The 10000-nt window shown below is 44.9% G+C and overlaps 1 protein-coding gene across 9 annotated transcripts in view; it reads left to right on the forward strand.

Moving 5' to 3' along the window:
• Positions 1-10000, forward strand: part of Syt7 (Synaptotagmin 7) — a 722943-nt gene that overhangs the window by 596654 nt on the left and 116289 nt on the right. The window contains exon 1 of one of the 9 annotated variants that reach the window (XM_070141960.1): positions 8128-8168. The exons of the other annotated variants lie outside the window; for them this stretch is intronic. Coding sequence (XP_069998061.1) covers positions 8150-8168 — 19 coding nt within the window. The 5' untranslated portion in view covers positions 8128-8149. Of the gene's footprint in view, positions 1-8127; positions 8169-10000 lie in introns of those variants that run through there. 9 annotated transcript variants of the gene reach the window in all.

The raw sequence follows: 10000 nt of genomic DNA on the forward strand, positions 1-10000 counted from the left end.
GAGAAAAGGAGAATGAGAAAGAGGAAGAGAAAGAAAGGAGAATGACAGGCAGAAGAAACGGAAGTACAAGGAAGAATGAGGAAAAACAAAGAAAGAAAGAGGGAAGAGAAGAAGAGAAATTAAGTCAAGGAAGGAAAGACAGGAGGAAAGGAGAAAGAAAGGAAAGAAAAGAATATAGGACAAGGACGCAAGGATCAAACGCATCGGTGTTTATGAGCTTTCTTCTCCCCCCCTCCCTCCTCCTCCTCCTCTCCCCTCCTCCAACTCCTCCTCCTCCTCCTCCTCTCCTCCCCGTCCTCTTCCTCCTCTCCCCTCCTCCTTCTCCCCTCCCCTCCCCTCCTCCTCCCCTCCCCTCCTCCAACTCCTCCTCTCCTCCACGTCTTCTTCCTGATTCTCCTCCCCCCACCTCCATGTCCTTCCATCCTTCCTACCTTCCCTCCTCATCCGCTCACCCCTACCCCTCCCCTTCCCTCCTCATCCCCCCACCCCTCCCCTTCCCCCTCACCGCCCCTTCCCATTCCCTCTCACCCCCTACCCCTTCCCTTCCCCCTCACCCCCATCCCTCCCCTTCCCCCTCACCCCCACCCTCCCCTTCCCCCTCACCGCCCCTTTCCATTCCCCGTTATCTTCCTCTCCCTTTCTCCCTATTCATCCCCCAACCAATCCTTCTCCAACAACTCTTCTTCCTCTCTTCCTTATCCTCCATCCTTCTCCTTACCCAGCTTCCTCCTCTCCCTCATTCCCACTGTCTTCTCGCATCCTCCTTCTCCTCCTCCTCCTTCCATCCTCCTCTTCCTCCCATCCTCCTCCTCCTCCTCCTCCTCCTCCTCCTCCCATCCTTCTGTCCTCCCTTCCCCAACTCCCATTCCCCCAACCCAACCCTTCCCTTCACTCCCTCTCCCACCTCCCCATCTCCCTTACCCTCTTCCCCCCAACTCCTTCCCATCCCCAGTCCTCTCTCCCCTACCCTCTTCCCCTCCCCTCCCCATCCCTCCCTCTCCTCCCTCCTCTCCCCATCCCTTCCTCTCCGCATCCCTCCCTCTCCTCCCTCCTCTCCCCATCCCTCCATCTCCCCCTCCCCTCCCCATCCCTCCCTCTCCCCCATCCCCTCCCTATCCCTCCCTCTCCCCCCTCCCCTCCCAAGATCCCCCACCCCCTCCCCTCCCAAGATCCCCCCCCCACCACCACCACCACCATAACTCAACCCAGCAGACAATCAGCAGCCGCCCAGATGGCAGCCCAGGCGTCAAAAGGGATTTATTTACGGGTCAAGTTATAGCTCCAGCAGAGATCCGTTACGCTAGTGGGGGGAAAATACGAAGGAACTCGTAGGAAAAATGAAAAAGGAAGATCGTGATAGGGAGGATAGATCCGCTAACGACCCTGAGGATAGAAGCGTGGGGTCCTACGTCCCTTGATGATCTAGATTAAGAGGGATATTCCGTTATCAAGACAGCGGTTTTGCGGCAGGAGGAGAGAGGGGAAAATATTCTTCGACATTTAGTGGTATCGGTTCTTTCATACTTGGTAAGGGGAAGGGGAGGGTGTACCTCTGTAGCGTCTGCTGGGTTTTAGGTATGTGGTGTTTATTTGTTTATGCATGTGCTGTATGTGTGTGTATGTGTTTGTTTGTGTGTGTTTATGTGTGTATGTGTGTTTGTTTGTTTGTATGTGTGTGTGTTTTCTGTATGTGTCTATGTGTGTATGTGTTTTAGTGTATGTGTAAGTGTGTGTGTTTTTTAGTGTATGTATTTATTTATATGTGTGTCTATGTGTGTGTGCGTCTTTATATGTATATACACCGTATACATGCATATGTATACGCATCTACAGTAGTTTACACCATTTGCACAAGTTCCTGCAAGTACAGATACCTCCGGAACGAGTCCCTAACACCCTACAGACACGCAGAACTTCACAATATGTATGCAAATGACTTTACGGATATTCAAAAAAAGCATAATCGGATATACGGCATTTAGTTTGGTTCAGAGAATCCCTTGCAGGAAAACTTTAAGCTGCGGTCGGAGAGGGAGGGACAGAGGAGAGGTGTGAGATAAGAGGAAAAAAAATGGTTTGATAAATAGGGGAATAATAGGGAATGAATGAGGGAAAGAGAAGGGAAGAAGAAGCAAAAAAAAAATTGGTCGAAAAATAAGGGAATGATAGGGAATGGATGAGGGAAAGAGAAGGGAAGATATGGAAGGTGTGAGATAAGAAGAAAAAAATGGTTGACAGATAAATAGGGGAATAATAGGGAATGGATGAGGGAAAGAGAAAGGAAGATATGAAAGGTGTGAAATAAGAAGAAAAAATTTTGGTTGAAAAATAACGGAATAATAAGGAATGAATGAAGGAAAGAGAAGGGAAAGATTTGAAAGGTGTGAGATAAGAAGAAAGAATGGGATTGAAAAATAAGGAAATAAAAGAAAATGGATGAGGGAAAGAGAAGGGAAGATATGAAAGGTGTGAAAAAAGAAGAAAAACATGGGATTGAAAAATAAGGAAATAATAGAGAATGAATGAGGGAAAGAGAAGGGGAGATTGGAAAGGTAGGGGGAGATCTGGGAAGGAAGAAATAAAGATAGGAATTGAGGTGATAGGAAGAAAGAGGGTCTGAGAATTTACAGGAAGATAAAAAGGAAGTGCAGATTACAAGGTAATAGAAAGGGAAAGAGGCAGATAGATAGACAAAGAAAAATGGGATAGAGGGAAGAGGGGGGGAGAAGAGAAAATGGAAAGGGGAGAGGCAGAGAGAAAGGAAACATGAGAAAGAAAGAGAGAGGGAGAGGTAAGAGAAATGGGGAATGAGAGTGAAACGGGGGAATAGAGAGAGAGATAAAGGACGGAGACGAAGAGGAAAAGGGAGAGAAAAATACAGAAAAGAGATGCAGAGGGAAAAGAAGGAGAGAGAGAAGGCCAGGAATAAGGAGAGAAAGAGAAAGACAGACACACAAACAGAGAAAAGAAAGAAAAGAAGAAAAGAAGAACGAATGTAAAAAAGAAGAAAGAATAGGAAATCTCTATATAAAGAAGAATAATTATGATCTAAAAAATAAAAACAATAATAAAAAATAAAATCAGCAATATGATTTTCCCCGTTTTCTTCTTCTCTCATCATCTCTTTTAACCACTTTCATTATCCCCTTATCCTCTCCCCCCCCCCACCTCCCTCCCACCTCTACCCCCGCCCCTACCCCCTACCCCATCAGCTCGGCAATGGCCTTTAGTGGTCAAAGCCTCAAGGTGAATATATTATATAGCCGAGGGGGGGGAGGTTCGTGTGAGGGGAGAAGGGGGGGGGGAGAGGAGGTTAGTGTGGGGGGAGAAGGGGGGGAGTTAGGAAGAGGGGAGGGGGGAGGGATGGGGAGAGTAGGAGGGGGGAGGGGGGGGAGGGGAGAGTAGGAGGTGGGGAGGGAGGGGAGAGTAGGAAGGGGGGAGGGGGAGAGTAGGAGGGGGGGAGACGAGGAGCTGAGAGAGAGGGAAGGAGAGTAGGGAAGGGAAGGGAGAGGGAAGAGAAGGAGGGGAGGGTGTGGAAGGGGTTGAGGGGAGAGGAAACGGAGAGAGGGAGGGTTAAAAGGATGAAGGGAGATGAGAGGAGAGGGAAGGCAGGAGAAAAGCGTAGGACAACAGGTCCTTTGGAGGACATGTCCCTCGAGGGGGAACCTGAGGGCGAATCTAGGACGTTCGAGGGGAACTAAAAGGGGAAGGGGGATTGTGAGGGGGAAATACATCGCGATGGAGAGAGAGGGGGGGAGGGAGGTAGACAGAGATGAGAGAGAGAGAGAGAGAAGGGAAGAGGGAAAGAGAGGAAGAGAGAGAGAGAGAAAAGGGAAAAGGAAGAGAGAGAGAGAAGATGGAGGGAGGGAGGGAGAGAGAAAGAGAGAGAGAGAGAGAGAAGAGAGAGAGAGGGGGGAAAAGGGAGAGAGAGAGAGAGAGAGATTTCCCCTTTGGAGAAAATATACAGTCTGAATGAGAAATATTTCCCATACTTTTTCCCCTCTCTTCCCCTCTCTTTTATCCCGAATTTCCCCTTCGGCAGCGAGAGAAAGGCGGGTCACTCATTTAACAGGGTAAAGAATTTCTACAGCATTACGATCCTCATTATTTTTTCCCATTCTTTGCATTTTTTTTCCTCATTTATCTACTCATTCCTTTATTCGCGTATTCATCTACTCAAGCATTAATTTCTTATATATTCACCCGTTTCTCTACTCATTATCTACTCGTTTTTATAATTTAGTTATTTATCTATCTACTCATATATCCATTCGCCCATTCAGTCACTTATTCATCCCCTCATTCAGTCATTTATTATAAGATCACCCACCCCTTTATTTGCATTCGATTCTCTCCTATCACACTCATTTATTTCATTCGATTCTCTCCTTATCACTCATTTATTTAATTAAATTCTCTCATTATCACACATTTATTTCCATTTCTCCACTATCACTCATTTATTTCATTCGATTCTCTTTATCACATTTATTTGCATTCGATTCTCTCCTATCACACTCGTTTATTTCGATTCGACTCTCTTTTGTTTACGAGAATTTCCTACTCGGAGTCTATTATCGCGCGAGCATTGACCTGTGCATTCCGATCGCCTTGTTGCTGTGTTTTAGCGAAGTATTACACGTTCGGATTCTTTTTTAAAGGGGATGATGCCTTTCGGTGTTTATACCTACGGCGAGGCGGGAGGTTCATCCGTCTTTCGTCGCGTGGATTTCAGTCTCTTTTTTTCGTCTTTTTTTATTCTTCGTGTCCTTGTCGTTATTGGGATGGTGATTGTTGTTATGATGGGTATTGTTATTGTTATTGATATTTTTATCGATGGTGTTGGTATCTTTATTGTTGTTGCTGTTGTTTTTTATCATTATTACTATGATTATTATGATTATTATGGTGATGATGATGATTATTATTATTATTATTATTATTATTATTATTATTATTATTATTACTATTATCATTACTATTATCATTATTATTAATATTATCATTATCATTATCATCATTATAATTATCATTATTATTACTATTATTAACATTATTATCATCACTACCATTATTATTATCATTTTCGTCATCATTGTTATCACTATTATCATTTTTATTATCATAATTATTTTGATTTTCTTTGTTTCGCCATTTTGATTTTATTCCATTTTTTCGGTCATGGTTATTCTTCTCGCAATCTATACAATGCATCCCCTTCAGTATTGCTTATCTGTCTGTCATTCGAGAGAGCGTATACCAAACAATTCCTCGTCACCGCCAACAACAACAATAACAATAACAACAACAACAACAACAGTAAGAACAATAAAAACTAATAGCAACAACAAGAACAACAACAGCAAAGGCAATAATAACAACAACAACAAAAACAAAAACAACAACAAACAGCAAGAACAATACTAACAACAATAGCAGCAAGAACAACATAAACAACAACAAGAATAACAACAAAAACAACAACACCAACATCAAGAACAATAACAATAACAACAACAACAGCAAAAACAACAATAACAACAATAACACCAAAACCAACAACAACAACAACACCAAATCTGCGCCGACTGCGTGGAGGAGAATGACTGAGTTGAGGGCGACTTCGATCGACTGAATTTGGGCCGAAAATTGTTTAGGCCTTCCACCCCCCACCCCCCCCCACAACACCCCCACCCACCCCTCCCCCGCTCCCTATCTCCTTACCCATCCATTCCTGTTTATATTTATTTGTCTATTTGTCTATCTGTCTATGTGTATGTGTTTATATTTATAAGTGTGTGTGTGTGTGTACGTTTGTGTGTGTGTGTGTGTGTGTGTGTGTGTGTGTGTGTGTGTGTGTGTGTGTGTGTGTGTGTGTGTGTGTGTGTGTGTGTGTGTGTGTGTGTGTGTGTGTGTGTGTACAGCATATGCACGATCAGTCCCTCCCGCAGCGTCAGCACAGGAAGCCGCCCAGACAAGAAGGCGTGCGGAACGAAGCGCATGCGGGCGTGCGGGCGTGCGGGCGCGGCGCCGTTTTTAAAGGGTCTGACTCCGAAGGGCGCGACTCCACTCGTTCTCGCCGCCACTTCTCGGCCGTGGGGGAGGGAGGGCGTCACCCCCCCCCCACCCCTTTCCCCTACCCTCCACCCCCCCCCCCCTTTGGCTTTCTCTTTCTGTGTGTTTGTGCTAAAAGGGGGGGGGGGGTAGGGGGTAGGGGATGGGGTTTGATTTGTGTGTGTGTTTGTTTGTTTGCGTGTGTTTATTTGCGTGTGTGTGTGTTTGTGTTTCTGCATGTGTGTGTGTGTTTGTGTTTCCGTATGTGTTTGTGTTTGCGTGTGTTTCCATTTGTTTTTCCGTATGCGTATGTGCCCGTGTGCGTATACCTGTGCCTATGTGCGTGTGATTCTTCTCAACTTCCCTCACTCCGTCACTGTCTCCTTCCCCCTCTCCCTTCCCTCCCCCCCCCTTCCCTTCCCCTCTTTTTAAAAACTTCCTGCCCTTAATGACCCCACTGAGAAATACTTCCTAGGTCAATGCTCACACTGTTGCCGCTCCGAGTCGAGAGAGTGGAACCGAGAGGAGAGGATAAGCTGGGGGGATGGGGGGGGGGGGTAGAGAGAGAGTGACCAAGACGGTAAGGGAGATAGAGAGAGAGAGAGAGAGAGAGAGAGAGAGAGAGAGAGAGAGAGAGAGAGAGAGAGAGAGAGAGAGAGAGAGAGAGAGAGAGAGAGACCAAGACGGTAAGGGAGATAGATAGAGAGAGAGAGAACGAGAGACAGATAGATACTAAGGGAGAGAAGGATCAAGATAGAGGGGGGAGACAGAGGAGAGAGAGAGGGAGAGCGAGAGAGAGAGAGAGAGAGAGGGAGAGAGAAACAGACAGACAGACAAAAACAGAGACAGAGGAATAGGAATGATAGACAGATATACAGACAGACAGAGAGAGACAAACAGACAAAGGAAAGAGACAGAGACAAACAGACAGACAAAGACTGTGAAAGAAAAGTGAAAGGGAAGGATGGAATATGAGATGAACAAATAAATAAATCCAGAGGAAGAGCTACAAACGAGGAAAAGGGGAGATAGGAGAGATAAGAGGAAAGGAGTAGATGAACGGAGAGAGACGGAACAAAGAATAATATAGGCTTAGAAAGAGGGAAAGTAGGAAAGGGGAGAGATAGAACGAGGGAATAGACACAGAGCTGGATAAGAGAAAGGAGGTAGAAAGACCACCGAAAGAAAAAAAGAAAGAGGAAGGGTCAGAGGGAAAGGATAAAGAAAAAAATGTGGAAAGCGAAGGAGAGAGAAACAGAGTGGAGAAGGGGGAATTATCAAGAAAGGAAAGATAACGAATAGAGAAAAGGGGAGAGGGGGGAAACAAGGTAGAAGAAAACGTGGGGATAAAGGAGTAAGAAGGAGAGAGAAAAAGTGAGAGTGAGAAAGAGAGAGAGAGAGAAAGAGAGGGGGAGGAGGGAGAGAAAGAGAGAGAGAGAGAGTAAGAGAGAGATACGAAAATGGAGATAATGAAAACAGGAGACAAGAGACAAAACAAGAGAGAAAACGACAAGGAGTAGGAAACAGAAAACACCACCATAGAGGAGAAGACAAGAGAAAGATGAAAATGGAGAGAAAAACAGAAAGGTGAACAGGGAGAGAAAGAACAGAGGAAGGGAGAGGAGAGCGAAAAGGAAAGAGAAAGATAAAGGCTAAATAAAAGGAAGAGAAAGGCAGACAGAAGACAGAAAGGCGAACAGGGAGAGAAAGACAAAGAGAGAGGGGAGGACAAGGAGAGAAAGAACAGAGGAAGGGAGAGGAGAGCGAGAAGGCGAAAGACAAAGAGAAAAGCAAAAAGGGAGAGGTGAACAGGGAGAGAAAGACAGAAAAGCGAACAGGGAGAGAAAGACAGAAAGGTGAACAGGGAAAGACAAAAAGACAAAAAGAGAAAGAAAGAACAAACAGAAAGGCGAACAGGGAGAGAATGAACAAGAGGAAGGGAGAGGAGAGCGAAGAGAAGGCGAGAGGGAGAGACGGGAGGCAGGACGGGAGGGGGAGGGAGGGGGGGTCCGTCGCTGCCGAGTGGCCCACAGGTTTAAAGGGTCTGACTCTACAGGTGAGCTCAGTCTCGGGCTGTCCCAGGAAGCGGGAGGACATGGGGAAGTCCTATTCAGGTGGGCGCTTGTCTTTTCGGGCGTTAGAGGGCTCTCGCGTTGACCTCCCCCGACGTCGGGGTATAAGAAGCGGAGGACTGAGTACCCGACGGCGCGCGACGTAGTGAGAGATCGTGGAAAAGAAAGAAAAAATAATCCTTTCTTTTTTGTTGTTTTTTCGTCTTTCTTAATTCCCGGACGATGAAAATCTCGATATAAAATACGGGAGATTCTTCGGTGAAGTGACGGAGAAGGAGACAAAAGAGAACGAAAGAGGAGGAGAAGAAAAAAGACTCCCTCGTCAATCTATTAAGTTTTTTTTATTTGATTCCCGGACGATGAAAACCTCGATATAAAATACGGGAGATTCTGCGGTGAAGTGACGGAAAAGGAGACAAAAGAGACATGAGAAGAGAGAGAGAGAGAAAAAAAGAACTTTGTCAGTGCGCGAGTGACACAGTGCATTTCGTTTCATGTCTCCTTTTTTCCCGTCCGTGATATTTGTGAAGGGGAAAGGACATCAAAGGAGCAAAGGAAACGAAGGGGTGATAAAAGAGAGGGCATGGGAGAACGTGGGGATAAGCGTACTGGTAAGAGAGAGAGAGAGAGAGGAGAGGGAGAGGGAGAGAGGGGGAGGGAGGAAATAGGGAAGGAGAGGGAGAGAGAGAGAGGGGGAGGGAGGGAGAAAGAGAGAAAGAGAGAGAGAGAGAGAAAGCTAAACAACAACAACAACAACAACAAAACACGAGAATTAGGGGCAGAAATAAAAAAACAAAATAGTCAAATGAAATAGTCGAAAAAATGCAGGAAGCATGAGTGAAGTGAGGGAAAGATGAAAGGAAACGAAAGATGGAGAAAGATAATAAAAGATAAGAAATGGTGACGTTAGTGTGCAGAGCGAAAGGGAGCAAGAGAAACCGCGAGTACAAAAAACAAACAAAAACAGAAAACAGATAAACACACAGAAAATTAATTTAGCAATATGTAAACAAAACAGACCAGATACCCATCAGGCTTCCAATAATCTTAAAACGAAAATAATGTCTTCTTTCAAAATATAAGAAACAGGTAAAAAAAAAGAAAAAAAAAATAGTGTTTGTGTTTACGAAATATAAATCCTTGGAAAAATATTAGATCGAGATAAATAGTGGGAAAATTTTCAGCGCGGAAATAACTGGAAGAAAAGGCTCATTATAGGCTTCATCAGAGAGAATAATCATTTTATAATCCTCGAAATTATCAACAAAATAAACAACAACAAAAAGATACGAACGACTCAACCCGATCACAGATTTTTTTCCGTTTGTTTGTTTGTTTGTAAAGTCTCTCTCGGTCCTGCGTTTACGTTTGTTTATTTCTTCTCGTTTCTTCTCTTTTTCTCTCTTTCTCTTCCTATTCTTTTAGTTTCTTTCTCTCTCTCTCTTTCCTATTTTTTCATTTCTTATTTCTCCCCTCCCTTTCCTTTTCTTACCTCCCTGTTTTCTCTCCTTTCTTCTCCCCTCTTTTTCCCCTACATTTCCTCCCCCTTACATCCCTTCCAACTTTTCCTATTATCTTCTTTTTCCCTCCTCTTTCTTCTTTTCTATTATCTTTCTTTTCTTAACTTTCTTCCCTTCCCCCTTTCTTTATCTTTGTCTTTCCTTTCTTTCCCCTCTCCTCTCTCTCTCTCTCTCTCTCTCTCTCTCTCTCTCTCTCTCTCTCTCTCTCTCTCTCTCTCTCTCTCTCTCTCTCTCTCTCTCTCTCTCTCTCTCTCGTCTCTCTCTCTCTCTCTCTCTCTCTCTCTCTCTCTCTCTCTCTCTCTCTCTCTCTCTCTCTCTCTCTCTCTCTCTCTCTCTCTCTCTCTCTCTCTCTCT

The sequence above is a fragment of the Penaeus vannamei genome, chromosome 28 (assembly GCF_042767895.1).
Source record: "Penaeus vannamei isolate JL-2024 chromosome 28, ASM4276789v1, whole genome shotgun sequence".
NCBI lineage: Eukaryota > Metazoa > Arthropoda > Malacostraca > Decapoda > Penaeidae > Penaeus > Penaeus vannamei.